Source organism: Canis lupus, chromosome 26 (genome assembly GCF_011100685.1).
Source record: "Canis lupus familiaris isolate Mischka breed German Shepherd chromosome 26, alternate assembly UU_Cfam_GSD_1.0, whole genome shotgun sequence".
NCBI lineage: Eukaryota > Metazoa > Chordata > Mammalia > Carnivora > Canidae > Canis > Canis lupus.
The window spans coordinates 24517619-24542117 of NC_049247.1; the positions used below are offsets into that span (position 1 = coordinate 24517619).

Here is a 24499-nt window from a genome sequence, read left to right on the forward strand (position 1 = left end):
TCGAATGGGGGGGGGGGGCAGCTTGGCAAGGTGTGCAAAAATACCCACTCCAGCGGCTAAGCACTTGGGGATGCTGGTCTCTCGGGCATATGGGGGGGGGGGCTCCTGTTCCCCACCCTCCCGCAGCAAGGACGGAGTCGAGTCTCAGTTAAGGCGGAAGAGGATTTATTTAATCGAGCTGGGTATGGGAGAAAGGGGGGTTAGGAAGAACCCCCACCTCCATCTCTGCCGGCTCTGGGACGAGGCATCGGCCCTCAGCGAGGGAGACGCTCCCGGGACGCTGAGCGCTTCATTCTGTCCCCAGGGCTCAGGGGAGGAGGAGGCGGGCCCGCGTCCCCGGACCTTAAAGATCAGCGCGGTCCGGAGCGCCTTCTGCGGGCCTGGCGGGCGCCCGCAGGTACTCGGGGGGAACAGCTTCGTCGGGCGCCGCCTTGCGGTAGAAGCCGAGCTCCTGCACCAGCTCATTGATCTCCTCCCGGGTCATTTCGCTGAGTGGGATTCGCTGAAGCAGGAGGGGTGGGGTCAGCGCGCCCCGCCTCGCCTCGCCCCCCTCCCGCCCCCCGCCCCCACCCCGGCCTGGCTTCCGAGGCCTCACCTCCAGTTCTTCGTAGTGGTGGCCCAGGAGGACGAGCTCTGGGTCAGCCCCTGGGAGGTGTTTCATTACCAGGTTGTGACTGGAGTTGTTGTTAAGGTGGATAGTGGTGGCCTGAGGCAGGCGGGGTCTCCCACCTATGTACAGCAGGTGAGCAGCACCGCCCCTTTTGCCCAGGTAGGGCAGGGATCCCCATTTACACTCGAGGAAGTTGGAGTTCCTGTGTCTGTGGCAGTCATCACTAGTCAATCTCTCATGCCTACCACCTACGAATTCTCTGGACGGTCACTATCAATCAGTTCCACTTGTCAGATGAAAACCATGTGTCATCTCTATCTGTGAAGTTAAGTGGAAGGAGATTTTCCCAGATCCCCCACCCCTTCTTCCTCCCCTAGAACAGAAAAAGGATACTATAAAGGGATGTCCTGGGTGACAAAGGCCTTCACCTGGGGAAGAACCAGAGCATCAGACCCCAACTCCCTCCAGATACCAACGAGAAACTGAAGCCTGCTGAGGCCGCACACTCTTGACAGAGTCTGTAGGACTCTGTTACTCATCCTCCAAGAGGCTCAGTGGGGACAGAGCTGGAGACCCCTTCAAACTTACCTCCTTCAGAGGTGCTTGGGTCACTCAGTCTGTTAAGCAACTCTTGATGTCGGATCAAGTCATGATCTCAGGGTTGTGAGATCAAGCCTGGAGTCAGGCTTTAAGCGGGGTGTGGAGCCTGCTTGAGACTCTCTCCCCCTCTCCTTCTGCCCACCCCTACCCTCAACCTCCCTCTTTTAAAAAAACCAAAAAAACAACAATACAAAACTTACCTCCTTTAGGCGATTCAGCTGTCATCCCCCACAGGTCTGGAGGGGGACAAATTGGGTAGGTCAGGAGTCCTTCATACCTGCCCAACCACACTCTCAAGACCACTTCACCCTCCTCCCAGAGTTTGGTGGGGCTGTGAATTACCCCTGGAACAGCAGTCCCCAAGGTGTGGAGATGGAGGTCCCTTATGAGCAGAAGGGGGAACTCTGTACAGATAGGAAAACTGAGGCCTACAGAGATCAGGGAAAAGAGGAGCAAGACCTAAAAGGCACTTACCAGCCTTGGGGCTCTTGCCTGCCTACCTTACTGACTGTTGACTTACTCCCAATGCCCCCCCCCAAAAAAAATGATTATTCTACTTCTCTCAGGCAGTAGGGATCTGGGCCTGAACTTTGGCCCCTAGAACCTCAAGGTGGAGGCAGGCCAGAAGAGAACAGCTCATAATTGCCCGTGGAGACCCTGTTAGATACCTGCCATCTGGTCCCTACCTAGCCCCATGCAGAGCTGGGCCTCCATCTGGTGGCTTCCCCAACATGGGAGGGTGTGTGGGCCCAACCCGGCATTCCCAGAGGGGAAGGGCACCTCCCAGCAGAAGTCCAGACTCCAGGGCCACCTATTCTCGTCCTCCTCGCCTCCTCCCCGTCCTTCAGGCAGACAAAACTAAGGCCCATAGAGGATCTGTGATGATTCAAGTCACACAACCAAACGAGAACTCTGACGGGTAACTTTCCCACAGAGGAGGATGGGGACCTGCTGCGAGTGTTAGTAATGCAGTTGGCTTTTGCATGGTGGGGCAAGCGCCCAGAAAGTCTTCCCTCCGACCGCAAGGGAGAGACCAACCGGAACTGGGGTGGGGGAGGAATTCCAGGAAAAAGTGAAGTGATGGGAGGATGTAAAGTTAGGCTCCAGGGGGCAGGTTTGGAAGAGTCTTAGGCCAGGAGTAGAGTTAAAGGACAGGGCCAGCGTGTCTGGGGGGCCCGCTGTCCAGCCGGATGGGAAACTAGGGAGGAGTTCAGGCTTCCAGGCCGCAAGAGCGGTGGTGTCTCGGGCTTCCACGGTGGGTGCTGGGGCGTACTGAGGTTGGGGAGCGGGAGGGATGGTCCCGGCCCCGAGAAGGACGTGGGAGTCGGGAGGGTCCCGGGGCCAAAGTGAGCGGTGATGCCAAAGCTAAGAGGCCACAGGGTTGGGGCAGGGGTCCCTGAGCCAGGGACCAGCGCACTCACCTCTACCCGAGCGCGGGCCAGGCCGTGCAGACGGTTCCAGTCGGGCCGAAAGGTGGTGACGGCGGCCGCGAGTGCCGCGAGGAGCAGCAGCAGGGGCGGCGGAGGCAGCGGGAGGCGCATCGGGACCGAGGCGCAGACGATCGGGGAGCAGGAGGCGAGCCGCCTGGCCGCTGCGCCACGTCTGGGTCCACGGCTGGCCCCGCCCCGCCCCGCCCCGCCCCGCCCCGCCGGGGCCCACGCCCCTCGAGGTCGGTGTCCGCCCAGGGCCGGCGCTGGGGCCTTCAGCTCTCTTCCGGAGAGGTTCGGAACCTTCTCCGGCTCAAGATCTTCTCTGGCCCCGAGGCCTTTATTTTTCTAGCCCCGAAAGAGTGTCCGCGCTCCTCCTGCGGACGGGAGCGCGGCCGCTGTGGCGGGATGCGGCCAGGTGGTGCCCACTCGCGCCGGTAGGGGGCGCGGGAGGGATGCGGACGGACACCGGAGTGCCTGGGCCGACCGCGAGGCTTGAAGAGGAAACTGAGGCTCGGATAATTCTTGTTTGTGCCTTTTCTTTGCTTGGTTGAAATTCCGATCTGGGTTTCAAATCCCTGGAACACACATTACGGAGGAATGTGGAATATTACGTACTCTGTAGGGGCTGGGAGAATAAGAGGGTTAATACACCTAAAGCCCTTTGGAACAGTACTGGGCACGGTTAGCTTTCAGGATTTCATTTCTTACCTCATAGAGGCCCCGTGAACTCCCTTTTGCAAGTTGAGAAACAGGCTCAGAAAGGTAGACGTTGTGGACGTGGGAACTGAACCTGAAACATCCCTGTGCTCATCTCATCAAACCAAAGATGGCTAGATAAGGACGCCACCTCCCCTCTTTAAGCCTGGGGCAGGTACGGCAAATTGATCACAGTGCTCTTTGTTGTTGAATCTGGACTGGGAATCAGAATCCCTCTCCACATCGAGCCAAAGCTGCATTACAGTTTTAATGGACTCTTAGGCATTTTTGCCCTCCTGGGCCTTTTCTCCCTATTAAACAAACATATGTATTAAAAATTGCATTTTACAACTGCTTTAATTTTTTTTAAGTGAATATAATCCTGGCTGGATTCATTATTATATGTTTGGGGGTTTTCTTTCAATTTTAAAAGAAATTAATATTAAAGCATGTTCAGAACCTCTAAAAGTTATCATGGGACCTCAACACTAAGCCTAATGGATTAAGTCAGGTTTGCACAGAGCTCTTTGCTTATATCCTGCTACCTCACATTCATTGACTTGATTGTAAAGGTATAATAATAATGGGCTTAGAGTTGTTTATTTTTTCAAGATTTTATTTATTTATTTATTTATTTATTTATTTATGAGAGACAGAGGCAGAGAGGCAGAGACACAGACAGAGGGAGAGAAGCAGGCTCTCTGCACGAAACCTGATGCTGGACTCGATCCCAGGATCCTAGGATCACAACCTGAGCCAAAGGCAGAGACACTCAGCCACTGAGCCACCCAGGTGCCCAGAGTTGTTATTTAATACCCATTTTCTGTAACTACATTAGGGTACTGTAAATATAACTGGTTTTGTCCAGACTATTGACATATGTATTAAAAAAAAAAAAAAAAAAAAAAACAGGGATCCCTGGGTGGCTCAGCGGTTTGGCACCTGCCTTTGGCCCAGGACCTGATCCTAGAGACCCGGAATCAAGTCCCGCATCGGGCTCCTGGCATGGAGCCTGCTTCTCCCTCCTACTGTGTTTCTGCCTCTGTCTATCATGAATAAATAAATAAATCTTTAAAAAAAAAAAAACTCCACTGTTTATAATGGTGAAACTGGAGACACAACCTAAGTATGTCACCTCAGGGAATTAGTTAAATAAATGATGGTACCGCCCTAGGATAGAAAATCATGCAATTGTTTTAAACGATGCAGCATAGGGTTGAACAACATGGAGAATGTTCATGGTTATGGTATTGAAAAAAAATGTAAGCTGTAAAACAGTAATAGCTGTTTGGGAGTTCTGATGTTCTGGGCTGCAAATCACAGAAACCCAAAGTTAAACTGGCTTAAACAATAAAGAAAATCTGTTGGCTCAAACAACAAAAAAGTCAGCAAAAGGGTTTCAGGTGAGGCTTGATCTAGTTGATAAAGGCACCAAGACCTGATCTCTCTCCATTCTGCCTTCCATAGTGACAGCTTGTCATGAGGCCAATTACCTACACCGTGTCAAGATGGCTGTCAATAGTAACAAGGACCACAGACTTCATCATTTATATCTAGTGAAGGGGAAATGATCTTTTTTGGTAACCTTCTCAGGAAAGAAAGCAAGATTTCTTTTGCAAAAGTCTCTGTGTATCTCACTAGTCAATCCATTATCCAATCATGTGACTAGGGGAATGGAAATTGCTCATTGGTTTAACCAGTTGGGAGTCATTCCAGAAGCCTATCAAGGATATGGGCTGCAACAGATGTTGTAGCATCAACAGAGTAGCCAACCAATTTTATAAACTATAAAGATATAGATATATCTGCCTAGACCAAATAAAATCTGGAAGGAAACAACTCAAGAAGTAAAAATGGTCATCTCTTGGTAGACAAAATTATAGGGTGAATTTTTTCTCCTTTATATTTTTTTCTGTATTTTCTAAAATAACTACGTACTACCTAAATACAAACAGTAAACCTTGTTTACAAAAATAATGGGACAAATGTCATGGATTCCCTCAACCTTAGCCCATACCCCAGCAAGAGCCTCAGAGTGGCTGAAGCCAGAGGCCCCATGGAGCCTGTGGCTTTCCTGCTGACAGAGCCAAACCTCAGTGCCTCACGGGCCCACGTTGTTCACTGGACAGATGCCACCAAACCACTCTCATTGCATTAACCTAGATGCTGTGGCCTAGAGGGGCCACAGCCCGGGCTGCTGAGGGTTGACTAGCCAGCCAGTGGAACCAGTGGTAGAGACACTGGCCACAACAGTACCGGGAACATTCTGGCATCAGCTCCCATGGGAGGCTGAGGATGTCCCAGAACAGATCTTTGCTTGTAATCCATGCCCTTATGTGGCATTTTATAATCTAGGCTAGCAGGCTTCCTCAGATGGGGCTATGTTTGGGGTTTAGTCTGTAATGGGGTCAGGCTCAGGGTCAGGGTCAGTCCTTGGCTTAAAGCCAGATTTAGAACCGAGTCTGGAGCTGGAGTCAGATCAGGGCTCAGTCAATAATTGGGCTTGGACCTCAGTCTGTGACCAAAATCATAGCCCAATCTGCCACCAGTTTCAGGATTTAGTTAATGACTAAACTTGGAGTTCTCTAGACCTGGGGTTGGGGTTCAGTCTAAAATCAAGCGTTAGTCTGGACTGGGGTTAGAATTCAGTCTATGACTATGGCTCAGTCTTAGATGAGCATCAGGGCTCAATCTGGGTCCAGAATCAAGGTCTCAAGTTGGGATCAGCCATAGTCAGGCTTGGATCAGGCTCAGTCCATGGGTAGATTCAGGGCTCCATCTAAGGCTACAGTGAGGGTATAGTATAGGGTCAATCTTGGCATGAGATCAGGGCTCAGTTAACACCAAAATTAGGGCTCAAATTGGATCTGGGATCAGGGCCAGGGTTTAATCTGGTGCTATGCTGTGTTCTGAGCTCCAGAAAAGCAATTTCTGGATACATGATACATACAGGGCAGGTTGGTAGGCAGGAAATGAGAGCCCCCAGGCAAGCTTCCATTCTTGCACTAAGCCTCCTCTTTCCTGCTGAAGCCGGTGTCCTAGAGCCTTCTAACCTACATGGCTCTGCTGCCCAAGATCCCCTCGCACCAGAATAAAAATAGCTGCTCACTTCAGAGCAGCTGACAGCGGGTGCTGGGCTGCCTGGGAGGAGGGGGAGCTGTCGAGAGGGAGGAGGGATGTCTGAGCTCAGCTCCAGCTGTGTGACCTTGGGAAAGTCACTCCTCTTTGAACCCATTTCCTGCAGGGCAGGATGGGAGGTGAGGATGACACCTGCCCCAGAGGGGGAAAATGAGGAGACAACGACATAACATGTGGTACTCAGTATCAATAAGGAACCCTGGAGTGAAGGGAGGAGAAATGTTCCTCTGTGCCCTGAATGCTTCCGCCTCAGGGAAGCCCTCCTGAATGCTTACCTCTTCTACCTCCCTACAGTACCCTGTGGCACACTCTACATCTCAAGAGATTTATCAGCTAGAGGCCCCAGTGTGACCTCCTTCACAGTGGGCCTGGGCCAGGTTGATCAGGGAGCCAAAGGAAGGAGGACAGACCCTTCTGTACCATTATTATTCTCAGGTGCCCCCAGGAGATGGCTCAAGGAAGAGGAGGAGGAGGAAAGAGAAGTCTCTCTCTCTTCCCTGTTTATGATGAATTTACTCTGAGCCAAAGGACATGAGGACACATACCCAGATTCTGCATCAGCCACAGCCTGGATTCCATTCTTTTGCCCCTGCTCCTCCCTCTGATGCCCAGGGCATTTCTCTCTCCCTCTCTCTCCCTCTCCTCTTTTTTCCAATTTGGCAACACTGACTCTCCTTCGGAGGAGTTCAATGGTCACTTCTATGGGGGAGAATTATCCACTGTCTCCTTGGGAACCCCATGCTCTGTCCCCTACTGGCTGTGTAATCCCTAAAGCTCAGTTTCTTCCTCCATCGAATGGGGATTTCTTACCAACCTCCCAGGGTTACTATGGAGAGTAAGTAAGATAATTTGTCAATCATCAGCTCCCTCCTTTCCTATTCCTGACCTAAACAGCCTGAAGGGTAGTACTAAGAGTTTCCAAGAGGGGGGTTGGACCAGATGTACCTTCTGCCTCAGTACACCACCCCCTTACTCCCTGGAGTGAGGGAAAGGAGGGAAGCAGGAGGGGCCTTTGGAGACAGCCGTCTCCAGGGGGGCGGTTCTCCCTGGCAGCTGCCCCCAGCCTGCCACCCAGAGCCCCAGAGCCTGTTATCAACCTCCTTAGTCATCACACCAGGAGCTCAAATATAGCTCTTACCCTGCTCCCTTCTCAGCCAGGGTCCGCCCTCCACCCCCTTCCCCTGGCAAAGCCATGTCTGGGTCTCAGAGCCCCTGTCCCTTCCCCTCAAGGAACGAAACTAACACTGGGCCTCAGTTTCAGCATCCACCAAATGGGCAGGTTGGAGCAGATGATGATGCTGATGGCACTGGTGACGGTAACTCCAGAGCAGCTGCCCTCACCGAGAGCTTGCTTGTGCCAGGCTCTGTGCTAAACACTTCATATATGTCATCTTGTTGAACCTTCACAGCAACCTTAGGGGGTATCTACTGTTTTTATCTTCCTTACACAAATCAGGAATCTGAGTGACCTCCCCATGTAAGTCAGTGGCAGGGCCAGAAACAAAGTACTCTTGGGGGGACTGTCCCATGGGATCTGACTTCAGGGAGGGAAGATGATGGGAAATCCTGCGCTGCCAGCAGTGTGCAGGAACCCTCTGCACACTCATTTGCATGACATTTGCCTGGCTTCCAAAGGACAGCATGCCCCTGTCTGAGCTCTGGATGGCTGAACCCTACAACAGACCCTAGGAACTGGGATCTGTGCTCCCCCAACTAACTTCCAGGATTGCATTAGAGGCTAGTACTCAGGGGAGTTTCTCATCTACGTAATAGGAGTCAGAGGACTGGGGAGGGTGAGTCCAAATTTTCCTTCTCTCTCTGGGGACCTGAGTGCCACCACCATGTCCACTCTTACCTCCTCTGTCACCACCATCCCCACGTTCACCTACAGCTCCACCACCATCTCTTCCACCATCAACATAATATCCCTGCTGCTCCCCCACCCCCATCTCTCCTCCTCCGTTACTATCACCTTCATCACCATTACCACCATCCCTTCATTCTGCTATCTCGACCATCCCCAATATCTGTAATTTTGTCATCACCTCCACTACCTCCATTTATCTGAACCATCACCACCACCTCCATCATCAGTGTCACTCCTCCATTTCCATGATCATAATTACATAGGTCGTTATCTCCACTATAATCACCTCCCCTGTAACCACTCATCACTTCCACCATCCTTCATCACCCCAAATCCTTCCTACTCCAGAGCCCTAAGATGGCCTGGGTCTCTGCCCCTACAAATTCCAACCTCACAGAGTCACTGGCCAGGGAACACAGACTAGAACCAGAGATAGTCAAGCAAAGGTAGGAAGCCCATCCAGGAGAAGGGGATGAGGCATCTGTCCATGCAATTTTCATACAGGGGACAACACAGGCCCATGAGGATACAGAAGTGACTGTGGACCACCCAAGAGCCCTGGGTACAAAACTCTGGACATTTCCTGGCTAAACTAAGTGTGATCATTCCTCTCAAAGCAATCCAGCAATTCTGGAGAAATCAGGATCTCTTAGCAGATAAGAGTAAGAGAGAGAAGAAAGCAGAAGCAGAGGGCCCACAGCCATCCCTGGCCACATCTGAGCCCTGTCACTCATTCACTTTCCTTACTCCCTGACTGAGTCATCCGTTCATTCAGCAAACATTTCCCTGGACCCTGTGCTGGGTCCTGGCCATTGAAGTTTCCCAGGCCTGTTTTTGACCTTCCTGCCAGTCTATTCCTCTACTGCTGGGCCTTTCTCCACCTTAGTTCCCTTCCCCTAGACACCCCAATTGGCTCCCATGGGTCTTGGGTTACTGAGAAAGCTCCCCTCACTGTAGCTCTTAAGATCTCCCCACCTTGCTGGGTGACCTTGAGCGAGTCCCTCTAGCAAACCACATCCAGTGCATACTGGAAAGAGGAAAGGTGAGAGGGGCTGGGCTGTGGAGACATCCAGGGCAGATGGCCAGGTGTGTGTAAAATAGCAGGGGCGGTGCTGAGGCTCCAGCAGTTGGAGCCTGAGTGTCTGGTTCTCCGATGGGAAGGATAGAGCAGGCAGGGGGGCTGGCACCAAGGCCCAGAAATGGGGCAAAGGTGAGGGCAAAGCAAGCCCTGGGCTGGCAGGGAGTCAAGCTCCCAGGATCATGGCAGGGACTTAGGTGTCTCTGTGGCCTTGGAGAGGGTGCTGACCTCCGAGCTACCTGTCTCTACCTTACCTGTCAGGTGTGTCAATACCCCACCCTTGAGTGAGAACCCACCAGGCCTACTGGCAGGAAGGTGGGGACAGACAGCCAGCCTCCTCCATGTTGCTGGTCGGGCCCCAAGCCAGGCCAATGGGCACACTCTCCACCCTGCCCCACGGCCATTTCAGCCTCAGCAGTCAGCCTGAAGGGCTCCCAGAGTGCAGGCCACCTTGCCTTGGCCACCTCTAGGCTGGCAAGTAGGTGCCTGTGTCTTTAAATTCTCAGCAGGTTGAAACGGCTGATGACATCACTGGTTCCCGGGAGCGGAGGAGCTAGAGCCGGAGCCCGAGGGAGCCCGGGCTGCTAGGGGCTGCAGACATGGAGGGCCAGAGCAGCAGTGGCAGTAGGAGGCCAGGGACCCGGGCTGGCCTAGGTCCCCTGCCCGTGCCTGTGCCCCATGGGGTTTCCCAAACTGGGGCACCCTCCAAGGTAAGACCCCTAAAACCTAGCACCCCATCCCTGATCCTTGGTCCCACACACCCCCACACACGGCAGGCACCCTGGTGCCCCTGGCTGAGGGGCTGGCACTCTCCTCTACCCACCGAGCAGGGGCTAGGCAAACAGGGCACTCTGGGGGCTGAGGGGGCAGTGATGGGACACCCAGAGAGAGATGGAGTTCGCCATCTCCGGGAGCCCCCAGCGAGCCCTGGACTGGGTGTCAGGGGATCCAGCTGTGCTCCAGCTTTGCTGTGTGACCTTGGGCAAGTTGCTTGTCCTCTCTGAACCAATGCAAAATGAGGAGGCTTGTTCCTGAAAACTAAAATGGTGACATCTGGGATGTCTAAGTTGCTAGTGCTGGAGGTGGTGTGGTGGTTGGGGGGACACTTGGAGCCGAGGAGGAAGCCTAAAATGCAGTCTCAAAGAGCTAAGTTTGGGGAGGAAGGTGGAGGCAGAGTTTCAGATTCTCTGAACCGAGAAGGACACGGGACACAGACAGAGCTGCATGTCTGGAGGCAAGGATGGGGCCACCTCAGGGCGAGTGTAAACCTTCTGCCCTCCCTGGCAAAGGACATTTTATCCCGTCTTCTGGAGATAGGGGCATCAGAAACAGAGGACAGATGGGAAAGAGAGAGGAGGTCCCTGCAGGGCCTCACGTTCCCCCACTCCACCTGCCCCCACTCCACCTGCCGGACAAAAAGAGGATACCTGCTTGTCTGTCCTCAAAGGTGAGGGACACAGGGGAGAGGGGACAATTGGGCACAGAGAAGTGCAGTGCCAGGATCTGCCAGGATCCTGGACTTACACAGAATGTTAGAATCACACTTGATGAGGACAGACTATTCCATGGGGTTCAAATGGAATCCTAGAAAATGTTCGGCTCATAAACGCACAGAATATGAGACCAAGGCTTCTCAGGATTCCATCATTTTACAGATGAAAACTGAGCCCCTGGGCAGAGAGGTGCTTGTCTAAGGTGACAGAGAGCTGGGCTTAGAATTGACATGGCTAGTCTTAGCCCTAGGCTCTTGCTTCTATATGGAACTCTGGGAATGGGTGAGGAGGACAGGGAGGACTGTGGCCAAGGAGTTTGGGATCCTTGACAGGGACAAAGCTGAGGGTTCCTGGAGGAACTATGGAGGAAAGGAGGGAAATTTAATAGGCTAGACCCAAGGTGTCCAGAGAGGGCAGATCCGGGGTGTTAGGTCGGTAGCCCTTAGCCAGGGGAGCAGGAGGGAATGCAGGGAGAGCTGCCCAGAGAACCTGACTCCAGACACCCAGCCCTCCAGCGCGACCAGGGAGTGGGCATCAGTCAGCCAGGAAGGCAAGGGAAGAAACCTCGGGTTTGGCTCACACGCTGCCTCATTTGAGTTGGGGGTCTTAGTTTCCCCATCTGTGAGAGGTGTCAGACTTGAGAGAGGGAGATAAGGTTCTGTCTCCTGTTTCCTCCAAAAGAGAAGCTGATTTGCAACAGAATGGATTGAAGTGAGAAATTAGGAAGAACTTCCTTGCAAAGATGTGCCAGAGTATGCTGGGGTCTCCATGGAAGCCGGGGCCCGAGCCCCTGGTTAGGGTTACCCTGAGTCTTTGACTGGTCTTCTTCCAGGTGGACTCAAGTTTTCAACTCCCATCGAAGAATGCAGCCCCGGCACCCTCAGAACCGAGATTGGCCCTAGCAGCTGTGGGGCCGCGAGCGGCTGTGCCACCTTCCACAGAGGGGCCCAGGTTGGCTCTGGCATCTCCCCGACCCATCCTGGCTCCGCTGTCTACCCCCGGAGGACAGAAGACAGCTCCTGCCCGCCGCAGCTCCAGCCTGGCTCCAACATCTGTGGGCCAGTTAGTCGTGTCTGCCTCGGCTGGGCCAAAGCCTCCTGCGGTGACCTCAGGCTCGGTCCTGGCTCCGACATCCCTGGGGCAGCTAGTGATATCTGCCTCAGCGGGGCCGAGGCCTCCCCCAGCCACCCTGCGGCCCAGGCTGTCTCCAACATCCAGGGACCAGAAGCAGGTGCCACCTGCCTCCGTGGGACCCAAGCCAGCACTGGCTGCCTCAGGCCTGAGCCTGGCCCTGGCATCTGAGGAGCAACACTCACAGCCCCCCTCCAACTCTTCCCCAGTGCCCAGTCCAGTCTTGTCGTCCTCTCAAGAACAGGCCCTGGCTCCAGCTTCTGTGACCTCAGCCTCGACCTCTGTGGGACAGACGCCAGCTAAACAGAAGGCTGCCCCAGCTCCTAAACCTCTCCCCTCTTCTGAAGCGCATCTGCAGCCTTCAGCTCCGGCCTCTGGTCCCACAGGCTCCACATCCTTGATCCAAAGCCCCCCAGACCCCCGGATCTCCCCCTCATTCAGAGCCCGGCCTGAGGCCCCCCGTAGCAGCCCTGAGGATCCTGTCCTGCCCCGGCCACCCCAGACGCTACCCCTGGATGTGGGCCAGGGCCCTCCAGAGCCTGCCACCCGTTCCCCAGGACTTCTGTCCCCCACCTTCCGGCCAGGGTCCTCCTCAGCCCAGACTGTGCCCCCACCTCTACCCAAGCCACCCCGGTCTCCCAGCCGTTCCCCCAGTCGCTCCCCCAACCGCTCCCCCTGTGTCCCCCCGGCCCCTGAGACAGCCCTCCCCAGGCCTGGCAGCCAGGGTGTGGGGCATAGTGGGCACTTGAGCCCCAGCCTTCAGCATCGAGAAACTCCAGCTCCAGTCACCACCTCCCCTTCTACCTCCACCTCATCATCCTCTTGGTCAGCTCAGCCTACCTGCAAGAGCGACCCTGGCTTCTGGTGAGGGGGCCTTCTCTCAAGAAAGTGGGGCTTGAGCTGTGAAGTTAGCCGTCCTTCCAGGGTGGCTTACCCTACACTGCCCCAGTTTACTTCCCTGAGGAGGATTCTTTGGGAGGTACTGGGCCTACTCTGGAACCCTCAGGAGACAACATCTCCTCCTAAGGGACTTGCCCACCTCTGCCTCAATGGCTTTCCCCTGGGAGAGTCTGGTAGGAGGAATATTGGCTGGGCCCACTGTCCTTCTCCTGAGAGCTTACACCCACACCTGCCTCAGTTTATTTCCCCCAGAAAGATCCTTGTGGGAGGGAGGCCAAGGATGAGGGAGTGGTGCCCAGTGGTAACCCCTTCTCTACCCCCCCCAGGATCACTGTGGTCACATGGAACGTGGGCACTGCCATGCCCCCTGATGACGTCACATCCCTCCTCCACCTGGGCAGCAGTGGCGATGACAGTGATGGGGCAGACATGATTGCCATAGGGTGAGGGGGCCGGGCATGTGGACCCTGCTCAGGAACCCCTTGTGCCTCCCAGACCCTTGCCCACGGGAGGGGCTTCTAGGGCACCCCCAACCTGACAGCCGCTTCACCCCCACCTCGACTCCCAGATTGCAGGAAGTCAACTCCATGATCAACAAGCGGCTCAAGGACGCGCTCTTCACAGACCAGTGGAGCGAGCTCTTCATGGACGCACTGGCACCCTTCAACTTCGTGCTGGTAACGTCTCCCTCAGCCCCCGGAAGGGTGGAGACCCCTGGATCCCTGGCCCTAGCTCTGCCTTGACTCACTGTGGGGCCTGCTGGGCCTCTGTGGCCAGGTCTGCGAAATGGGAGTTCTGAAAGACTGGGGGAAAGCGCACAGCGGGGCGGAGGGAGGGGGGGTTGTGTCCAGCTCTCAACCAGGTCACCTCCTGCCGCAGGTGAGCACCGTGCGGATGCAGGGCGTCATCCTGCTGCTGTTCGCCAAGTACTACCATCTGCCCTTCCTGAGGGACGTGCAGACGGACTGCACGCGCACTGGCCTGGGTGGCTATTGGGTGAGCATGGGAGCAGCCCCAGAGGGGTCTATAGATTAGTCCTCTGGTCCCCCACACACTGGCAAGGTCCCCTCTCCGTCTCCACCCCCGACTCTGAGGCCTTCCTCTCCCCAATGCCGCCCCACACCCCACACCATTTTCTAGACCAAGCCCCCTTCCTGTCCCTGCCCCATCCAGTGCTCCCCTCCTAGAACCCACCTGCTCTAAGCCTTGTCCACCTGCGGGCTGGCCTCGCCCCTCTCGATGCCCCGCCCAGTGCCTCACCTACTTGCCGAGGCCCCACCCTTGACTCTCGACCAACTTTGTCTCCCAAGGGCAACAAGGGTGGAGTGAGTGTGCGACTGGCCGCCTTCGGGCACATGCTCTGCTTCTTGAACTGCCACTTGCCTGCACACATGGACAAAGCAGAGCAGCGCAAGGACAACTTCCAGACCATCCTTAGCCTCCAGCAGTTCCCGGGGCCTGGGGCACACGGCATCCTGGATCATGAGTATGGGCTGTGGCCGGGCCAAATTGAGCGTGGGGGTGGGGGGGAGGCTAGTGAAGGAGAGGTAGGCCTCAGAGAGCGGAGTCCCAAATACTTGACCACAGGAACCTGTACCAGCCTGGGTGGGCCTTGTGGGGAGAGGCAGATCCTATGATCCTATGACGGGTACCCTCAAACTTCATCTAGGAACACGAATTTAAGTTTGATGGGGCCAGAGCCTGCGGGGTGGAGTTTGTTGAGGGGCAGGGCCTTGCTCAGGGTCCAACCTAACATTATTCTAGATTTATGCCCCTGCTGTTCTTTGGCAGGCGGAGAATCTGCTGCCACCCACTCCACCCATTGCGTCATTACTAGGGTCATCCAGTGCTGTTGGTTAGGTAGAGGTGAAGGATCTGGGTTGGGCTTTCATCCCGTGGACCTTGATGACTCCCACCCCGGAACAGCCTCGTGTTCTGGTTTGGGGACCTCAACTTCCGCATCGAGAGCTATGACCTGCACTTCGTCAAGTTTGCCATTGACAGCGACCAGCTCCACCAGCTCTGGGAGAAGGACCAGGTGCAGAATCCCAGCCCGCACCCTAAACACCAAGCACACGGAGCATGACCAGCACACCTTTGTATACTAGGCTCTGGCTCTTCCCTTCACTTGCCCTGTCCAAGCCATTGTCCAATTCTACCCTTTTGGACCTTCACAGCTCAACATGGCCAAGAGCACCTGGCCCATCCTGAAGGGCTTCCAGGAGGGGCCCCTCAACTTTGCGCCCACCTTCAAATTTGATGTGGGTACTAACAAATATGACACCAGGTAAGCTCAGCACTGGGATGAGGTGGACACATGGGCTGAAGTCTTCTGGATAGGGAAGAAAGGGAAGAGGATTGGCAAGAAGCAAAGCTGGGGGCTGTGCCTCAAACCCTAGCCCCTGAAACTTGGGTCACCCCTGCCCACTTCAGTGCCAAGAAGCGGAAGCCAGCCTGGACAGACCGTATCCTGTGGAAGGTCAAGGCTCCAGGAGTGGGTCCCAGCCCCTCAGGACGGGAAAGCCATCGGCTCCAGGTGACCCAGCACAGCTACCGCAGCCACATGGAATACACTGTCAGTGACCATAAGCCCGTGGCCGCCCAGTTTGTCCTGCAGGTGAGTCCCAGCCTCATCCTCCTGTCATGACGTCCCCAGATTCAGCTCAGCATCCCATGGCCCACCAGTAACCCCTTGATGGGGGCAAAGCCTGCCCTCAGCAGCATCCATTCATTGTAGCAGAGTAGGGGTGGGTTATGATCTCTATTTTCAGATGCAGAAACCAAGGCTCAGAGACACAGCATCACATGCTGCTGAACAGAAGAATTAGGATTTGAACCCAAGCTAGTCTTCAGAGTCCTATACCTTCCCCACAAATCCCTAGCTCTGTTCTTCTGAGAAAGGATTAGGACAACATTTGTTAAAATTCACATTATATAGTATAGAATAAGACCAGAAAAATCAAAATATTCATTCAAACCCCATATTTATTTATTATTTATTTACCATTTGCTGTGTGCCAGGCACCATGAATGAGGTAGTCATGGGGAGGAGGAGTAGAGATATGAAAAATACAAAGCTAAATTGTAAGGGATTACTGTAATTTAGCATTGCGTTTAAGGTTGAGGTCTCTGGTTGGCAAAGTAAAAAACAGAAATGCTAGAATGTCAGAACCAGACCTGAGAGACTATGTAGCCCAACACTCTGTTTTTCTCAGGGAAAACTGAGGCCCCCAGTAGGGTAGGCATGTTCCCCAAGCCACACATATGCTCAGCAGTGAGGGAAGGTAGATCCCATCTTTCTAGTCCTGAAACCCAACTCTGGGCTCTCTGATTCCCTTGATCTGATAAGAGAGAGCCCTGCAGCCCAGAGAATGTTTTCGCTGGTAACTTTGTCATGTGGTCAGTCAGTGGGACATTGGCCAATATCCTCAGTTGGGAATGGAAATCTGCCCAAGTCTGGCCTTCCATGACCTTTGGTAAAAGACTTGGGTGTGAGATTTAACCCTCAGTCAGGGGCCTCACCTTGAGAACCACTCCTTTTGGGTAACCTACCCTGACCTTCCCTCCTTATCAAGGACTCTGACCCTTGCAGAACGTTAAACTGTCGAGCACCTACTACATGCCAGGCCCTTTGGCTGTCACCCCTTTGAATGCCTTTTTGGCCCTGAGATACCAAATTCTCCTCCTTGTTTTACTGAGGGGAAACTGAGTCTCAGAAAACTTGAGTCTCTTCATGAAAGCAACACAATCAAAACGAGACTTAGTGACCTTGACCTGACAAGGCTCTGGAGATCATTTCCAAGAGGCCACCGGGCACACCTGCTGTTAGGAGCCTCAGGACAGGAAGAGGATGTGCCGGTTTCTTCTGGAACAGCCTGGCTCAAAACCTGAGGAGGGAGGGAAACCTGAAACCCAATGAACAGAGGAGCAGACAAAAGCTTGAGCCTGACACACCATCTGGGTCCTTCCCTGAGGGACAGCAGCAGAGGAATGACAGAACCAGGGCTACACTATTCACCTCCAGGCTGTGTTCTCACTGCCCAAGGAGGCTCTGGGCGTAAGGAGCCCTGAGGTGGGATGTGGGAAGCCTGGCATTTACCCTAGACCTGTTCTGCCTTGGTTTCTCAATCTGCAAGGTGGTTTCAAAGGCCCTTTGCTGACTCAGGCCCAAGGGCCCTAGGTGTATAGGATACTTAGAGGGTGTCCCCCGATGTTGCCCCTGCCCCTGGGCAGTTTGCTTACAGGGACGACGTGCCACTAGTGCGGCTGGAGGTGGCTGATGAGTGGGTGCGGCCCGAGCAGGCCGTGGTGAGGTACCGCATCGAGACTGTGTTCGCCCGCAGCTCCTGGGACTGGATTGGCTTGTACCGGGTGAGAAGGGCAGGGATGGTCAGGGACTCTGGGAAGGGAGGACCTGGAGGAGCAGCCGGGCGCTCAGGGGGATCACTGGCTTCTCTGGAGTTTGCTCCTACACTGGCGGGGGGGGGTGGGGGGGGGATGCAGTCACATGATAGGAGACACAACCCTGAATCCTCTCACCCCAGGTAGGTTTCCGCCACTGCAAGGACTACGTGGCTTATGTCTGGGCCAAACACGAGGATGTGGATGGGAACATCTACCAGGTACTGAAGGGGAAGCAGAGAGTGGGAGGAGTCCCCCGTTGCCTTTGGGTCTCGGGACGTGGCTTGGACAGTCCTTGAAGCTGCCTCCTTGACCCTAACCTGAGCCTATGCCCTGGGCCCATCAGGTGACCTTCAGTGAGGAGTCATTGCCCAAGGGCCATGGAGATTTCATACTGGGCTATTACAGCCACACACACAGCATCCTCATCGGTGTCACTGAGCCCTTCCAGGTGAGTAGTCAGATCGCGGGGTCGGGGGTGCTAAAAGACCCTTTTCAAATGTCACAGCCTCTACATTCTGCTCCATAATCTCCTACAAGTAACCTGACCTTCTTGGGTCTGTCAGTGGGCAGGGTTGGAGTGGTTCAAAGATGCCTTCAGTGGCTAGTCGGGGAGTGGGGCACCCCAGTAACCAGCCTTCCCCCCAGATCTCGCTGCCTACCTCGGAGTTGGCCAGCAGCAGCACAGATAGCTCAAGTGCCAGCTCAGAGGATGAAGATGACAGTACCCTGGAGCTGCTTGCACCCAAGTCCCGCAGCCCCAGCCCTGGCAAGTCCAAGAGACACCGTAGCCGCAGCCCAGGCCTGGCCCGCTTCCCTGGCCTTGCCCTGCGGCCTTCATCCCGTGAACGCCGTGGTGCCAGCCGCAGCCCCTCACCCCAGAGCCGCCGCCTGCCCCGGGTGGCTCCTGACAAGGGCAATGATGGTGGCAGCCGGGGCAGTAGTGAGGAGGGGCCCTCTGGGCTGCCTGGTCCCTGGGCCTTCCCACCATCTGTGCCTCGAAGCCTGGGCTTGCTGCCTGCCTTGCGACTGGAAACCGTCGACCCTGGTGGTGGTGGCTCCTGGGGACCTAATCGGGAGGCCCCAGCCCCTAGTAGCCTGTCTACTAGTCCTCAGGGCCGACAGGGGCTGGAGGAAGGGGGTCTGGGGCCATGAGGGTAGGTGGGCAGATGGGCCCAGGTGGCCCCCACTGTGCCCCAATCTTCTGCAAACCCACCTATGTCCTTCTTGCTGCTGCTCCAGCTTTCTCCACACCTGCCACTCTCTCCTGGCCAGGGGTGGCCAACTGGGGTCCCCCAAACTGAGTCCTGGCACCTCAACTGTGACAATCAGCAAAGCCCTGTTGGCCCCCATCTGGGATGGGGTGGGGGGCAATCCTGGAGGTCATCAATTAGAAATTAAATTCTCCAACATCACTCCTGACTCCTTCCTAACTTGTTAGCAGCCTGGGGGTTGGGGTTGTCAGAAGAAGGGACTAAAGAGGCAAGAGGATGATAGATCTGACAATTACCAGGCACCAGCTGTATGCATTACACATGCCATCTCTTTTAATCTGCATCACAACCCTGAGTTGTGGTGCTGAGTTCAGTGCAATTCTTAGACCTATTTTGCAGGTGGGCAAAGTGAGGCCTCCAGGAGGTGAGTCTATCAGAATCACACACCTATCCACAGTTTGGCTATCAATACATTAGAGGGAGGGTGCTAAGCACTCTCCATATATTATTTTACTTAATCCTCAACAATCCTATGAGGTAGGTTCTGATTACACGGCCCTTTTTCAGAGGAGGAGACTAAGGCTCAGAGTGGGGAAGGTCCCTCACTCAAGGACACAGAGGAGATTTGAATTTAGGTTTAGAGTAGGAAAAAATGGGCCAAGGCTGTGCCAAGAAGAGCACAATAGCTGTTAAGAGAAGGGATCCCCCAAGAAGGAGAGTTGGGAAGCCCCCTCTGGCCACCCTCCCCTTTCCTGGATATAGACACAGGCACTTCTGTGACAGCTCATTCCCTACCTGCTGCCTCAGGCATTAGCAAGTTGGTGCTGGGGCTCCCCAGGACAGATTTTTGTATTAATTTTGCAACCTGGAGATAAATGTACCTCATCTTGGTACCTCCTGAGGCTGCTGTAATAAATTACCCCTTCCCCATTCCCATCTGGCAAGGCCTAGGCCCAAGACATCAGAATGAGCCTCCTGAACCTCACATCCAAGCACAGAGGGGTCGTGTCACCAACTCAAGAGCACTCAGCACAGCAGGAGACATGGTCCAGCATTTCAGCCTTGCCTCCCCTTCACTCCTCATCCAGCCCCCTGGCTGTCCACAGGGGCCCAAGCCATGCTTCAGTCTAACATATGGAGAGGAAGCCAAGACCCCCTAGGGCTAAGCAGAGCTGGGGGCAGGGTCCAGTCTGGAACTGAGATCAGTGGTTCTAGGATTTCTGCTGCCAGTTGGGTCTTCAGGCTGCCTGGGTCAGCTGCAGGCAGCGGTCATAGAACGATATGGGGGCTCTTGTGTGATCTGAAGGCCGCACCTGCCCTTCACCTGTGCCCACACCCCAGACCTGGAGCCGCCTCTTTTGAAGTCGCCGCAAGTGTCGGGCTGACACCTTGATGGCTTTAGGGTCTCTGGAACAGCTGTGGGCAGAGAAAAGTGGGGCAGGTGGTTAAGGCTGCCAAGGATCCCGCCCTCCTCTGCAGAAAGGAGCATTGAGCCTAGAGAGAAGCAGGGCTGGGGCCAGGGAGAGCTGGGTTACTTCTCGAAGGGGGCAAGAGAAACCTGGGCTGGCATCAAGAGGCCCCTGTTCTGCTACCAGCTGGCTGTAGACACCTGGGCCAAGCTGGGCCTCGGTTTCCTCACCCATGAAATGGGGAAGGTAATGAGGGTTTTGCTCTGAGAATCCGAACTGAAATGAGATTTTAGCTCAGGAGTAAGTGTTAAGTAAGCATTTTTACTATGTGTCAGGCAGGCCTTGGGCTATATGTGTCACACACACCATTTCCTTGGCTTCCACAAGCTTTTTACAAAGAGAATGGAGGCACGGAGAGGTGACTGAACTTGTAGGTCCCACAGGAAGTGACAGAGTCAACATGGACCCATATGAACCAAGCACAGAGCCATAGCTGGGCACCCGGGAGTAGGGTGATGGTGACGATGAAACTCAGAGGTGCCTTGACCCCTTTCCCCATCCCCTGGTCCTGGCACACAAAGGGAAGACAGGTGACCCACCCCCTGGCCAAATGCCCCCTCCCTCTTGGCCTTACCCTTACTTACCCCTTGCCCTCAGCACAGTCCAGTGGAGAGGCCAGCTCGAAGCAGGTCATGCCTAGCAGCTCCCAAAGCATGTTGGTGCCCGCAGGCGGGCTGTGGAGCCTCAGGAAACGTGCCAGACTGAGGGCAGAGGCAGGCTTAGACTAGGGCAGGGTCTGGCCACCCGGAGCCCCCCTTTCAGTGACTGGCAGTAGGCTGCCCACCCCCAAGGGCCCAAGCAGGCCTCACCGACGCGTGCAGTTGCAGTGGAAGATGGGCTCATGGGCGCTATTGAGTAGCTGGAATTTGGTTTCCTGAGGCCCGATCTGCTGTTCACACTGATCCAGGCGGTGGAAGCTGCGGCAGGCCCGGCGGGCATCTGGATTAGGGTGAGGGACATAGTAGTGAGGGAAGCCCGGTCCCCCAGGAAAGCCCCACTGATGCCCACTGCCATTTAGGAGAAACATGGGTTCGTGTCCTCAGCCACACAAACAGTATCCCTCTCTCTCATGCCCTTCCTGCCCTGAGAATGATGCACACATCACACACACACACACAAACACCCACATACACAGACCAGTGCCACCATATAGCCCAGATAGCCCAGAGCGTAGGTCAGGAAATGCTTTTGGGTGGTAGAGACTGCTAAGTTGAGACAAGGAGAAGACAACTCGGAAGAGTGCTCCAGGCAGAAGGAACAGCATGTGCAAAGGTCCAGAGGTGAGAGCAAGCTGCTTTTGAGGAACCAAATGAAACTTGTAAGACTGGAGTTTCAACTGGGGAGTAGGGTCTGCAGAACCAGCACCTGAGCACCCCTGGGTATTGAGACATCATGAGCCGTGGTGGAGGCTCAGTGAGGACTAACATAGTCAAGTTTGGGGTTTATGAAAATCCTTCTAGCTGCAGCATGACTTGATGGGAGAGGTTGGGAGACCCCAGGAGGAGTTTGGAACAGGAAAGGAAGCAACAGAAGTAGGGACACCTTCCCACACCAAGAGCCCTCCAAATCAGGTTCTGAGCTCACCCTGAGGTTTGAGGCCATTCTGTGACCCCTGGAGGCCTGGATGGGTGACCTCCAGCCAGGCTGTGGGGGATATATCAGGTTTGATGGAGGCCACGGGGACCTGGAGAGCTGTAGTGTTGGTTTTGTTGGGACGCTTAGACCCTTTCCGTTGTGGTGGCCGCTTCAGAGGACGCTGCTTCTGTCGAGGCTTGCTGGGGGCTGGGCTCTGGAGGCTGGGACTTGGGGGGGTGGCCAGGGAGCTCCAGGAGGCATTGTAGAAGGTCCTGGGCTGGAGGCGGGCAAGGGGTACGGAGCCATACGTTCTACACCTACAAGGTGACAATTGGTGGCAATTGGTAACTCCTAATCCCCTCTCCCCAGAAGCCTCAGGTTCATCTCCACGGAGACCAAGGCTCTGACAGTCCCATCCCTTGTCCCACTGGGCTGTGTGGAGCCTCCAGGGAAGGTCTGCATCCTGGGCCCTGCCCTGAGGAGAGGACAGGGAGGATGAGGAATCATTTGCTAGAGGATGGACAGACAAGCCTCCCTCCCACAGCTTGGAGCCTGGGTTCCACCTCTGACTGGGCAGGGGATTGAAGGAGGCAGCCACATACCCTCCCCACCAGTACCACGCCACACACGCCTCCTGCTCCTCCAGCACGAAGCAGGGGATCTCCAGCACGTTGAAGAAGGCCACTCCCATGATGTCTGAGATGGAGTCCTGCTGGTTCTGCAGGCATTGCCGGAACCTGTCCAAGAGCTGGCACTCAGGTTCCTGGACCAGGGGGCCACCCAACTCCTCCTCCAAGCCCACCCAGTCACTGCCATACAGGAGGTTTGAGATCCAAGAATCTCTTCTTCTCCGAGGACTCAGTTTTCCAGCCTGCACAGTGGGGTCTGGCTGGCTGATCCTTTAGGATTCTTTGGAATCCCAGCCTCTGCACCCAGGAACTACCTCACCCCTGAGCCCCCAGCCCTCTTTGCCCACCGCCAACCTCGTATCACAGTCACAGTGGGAGATGGTGTGGAATCGGTAGTTTCGGATACCATAGTTGTACTGGAGGGGCGAGATGTGCTGTGGGCAGCGGTCGTGTTCCCGGCAGCAGAGATCAGGACCTTGGAAGACCCCTGCAAGAAGCAGAGGGGGCCCCAGCTCAGCAGGGTTGGGGGTGTCACACGCTGGCTATGCCTACCCAGTGCAGGAACAGGGACCTTGTTCTTGCTCCAGCCCTGCCACAGACACCCTGGGTGGCCTCAGGCCACTCTCCCTCTGGAGGACTCTCAGTTTCAAAGCTTGAAAAGAGCAACCAGGCACAGCCTTTATTGGGCAGCTGCAAATGCCAAGCAGCCCACCCAGGAGCCCTTGTCCAGGAAAGGGATTTCCTCAGGGGAAGTGAAGTCTGCCTCCAGAGCTCCCAAGCTCATGCCCCAAATAAAACTCCAAAGTTATGAATGTGTGTGCCATGGAATGGCAAAGAGGCAGGGTGCAACCTTTCTCGCTGGCATGATGAGGCATTGCCAGGATGCCAATCTGCTCTAACTCAGGTGCCAAAGCCTTCCCCCAACCCGCTATATACATGCATGCAAAAAGACAGCAGTATGGAGTGCAAAAAAGTCATCCAAATTTGTTACCAACTGAGCAGTAGTGCCTTTTACTGAGCATTTCCCAATTGCCTGGCACTTCCCACACCGAAGCTCACAGCAGTTCTGTGAGGGAAATGTCACTTCCAGGTACAGGTGAGGGAAACCAAGGTTCAGAGAGGGGAAGTGACTTGTTCAGCTTGAATTTGCTAACCCAGGCCTTTGGGCCTTGGCGTCCACTCCCCTGGGCATCCTGTCATCATAAAGCCTCCTCTTGGGTAATGGCGTTTTGGCTCACCCAACCTTGGACTCAGTCCAGTCCAACCCTTCCCTGGGAGGGTGATTAATGAGGATTCCAAGGTTTTGATTAGATTTCCCATCTGTGACCTAATTTAAGCAACCCATGATGAGACTTATGGTCACCCCCATTTTACAGATAAAGACATTGAAATTCAGAGTGGTTAAGTCTGAATAACTTAGATTCCCCCAAGGGCTATAGCCTGAATGAGTGGGGGGTAGAGCTGAAAGCCTGCACTTCCCTCCCCTGCCCCTCAGTCCACATTCCCATGGCTCACCCAGCTCCGAGGAGTTCCCAGCAGAATCCCCTACTCCACACCACAGCGTGCCAGGAATGGTCCAGCCTCTCTTCACCCGCTGGTGTCCTATGCTGCCAGGTGCTCCACTCAGTTCTGCTTTCTCGTCCCTGGCCCCTGCTGCTCGCTTCTCCCTAGCCCCTGCTGGATGCTCTTCAGGCCCTCGGCAGGCCCCCCACTGACTCTGAAGCGTGGCCAGGGTTCTCTGCAGCTTGGGTCCAGGGGTGTGGATGAAGGAGCCCCGGGTGATCTCCCCAGCACAGAGGGCACTGAAGGCTGCGGTGAGCTCTGGCTCATCTTGCCGGCTACACGCTTGCAGCCTCCCCTGCCTGTCCCAGTGAGTGTGGAACAGGGCCAGTCCCTGGGCATCCTTGCCCAGAAAGCTCAGAGTCCCCAAGGAGTTGCCAGGGATGGGCCTGGCCAGGTGGCAAGAGGTGCTGTCCCAGAGAAGGTCAGAGGAGCCCCCCACAGCCACTCCCAGGAAGCTCAGCATCCCTAACAGCGCTACTGGAACCCCCATTACGTCCCGGATCAGCCGACTCAGACAAAGCCCCCAGGACACCTACCCCTGGCAGCCCACGAGGCAGCAGCTTTAGCAATTGAGCAGCAGCTTTAGCAATTGAGCGGAAGCAGTGCCCTCCAGACCCAGTGCAGCGGGGCCAATGAATGGAGCTTTGGGAGGAGTAGGAAGGAGGCTGGAGTATGGGGTGATCTCGGGCTTGTAACTCAATCCAC

At 55.1% G+C, this 24499-nt stretch overlaps 3 protein-coding genes across 3 annotated transcripts; 1 reads left to right on the forward strand and 2 right to left on the reverse strand.

Moving 5' to 3' along the window:
- Positions 1-148: 148 nt before the first annotated feature.
- On the reverse strand, positions 149-2811 carry SELENOM (selenoprotein M). The gene is made up of 5 exons (NM_001115014.2): positions 2632-2811; positions 1411-1446; positions 1004-1038; positions 596-674; positions 149-502 (listed from the first exon to the last, which is right to left on the reverse strand). Exons 1-5 carry the CDS (start codon positions 2749-2751, stop codon positions 344-346), a joined length of 429 nt encoding a protein of 142 aa, NP_001108486.1. The 5' UTR covers positions 2752-2811; the 3' UTR covers positions 149-343.
- A 7013-nt stretch (positions 2812-9824) lies between these two features.
- On the forward strand, positions 9825-18759 carry INPP5J (inositol polyphosphate-5-phosphatase J). Its single transcript, XM_038575677.1, has 13 exons — positions 9825-10129; positions 11745-12907; positions 13270-13386; positions 13512-13620; positions 13823-13939; positions 14254-14429; positions 14870-14981; positions 15121-15230; positions 15377-15560; positions 17177-17314; positions 17488-17565; positions 17691-17795; positions 17993-18759. Exons 1-13 carry the CDS (start codon positions 10019-10021, stop codon positions 18497-18499), a joined length of 3027 nt encoding a protein of 1008 aa, XP_038431605.1. The 5' UTR covers positions 9825-10018; the 3' UTR covers positions 18500-18759.
- On the reverse strand, positions 15914-24284 carry PLA2G3 (phospholipase A2 group III). The gene is made up of 7 exons (XM_038575678.1): positions 23747-24284; positions 22586-22718; positions 22205-22339; positions 21612-21919; positions 20837-20966; positions 20612-20728; positions 15914-19974 (listed from the first exon to the last, which is right to left on the reverse strand). The coding sequence occupies exons 1-7, from the start codon at positions 24282-24284 to the stop codon at positions 19797-19799; spliced, it is 1539 nt and encodes a 512-aa protein (XP_038431606.1). The 3' UTR covers positions 15914-19796.
- Between the last annotated feature and the right edge of the window lie 215 nt (positions 24285-24499).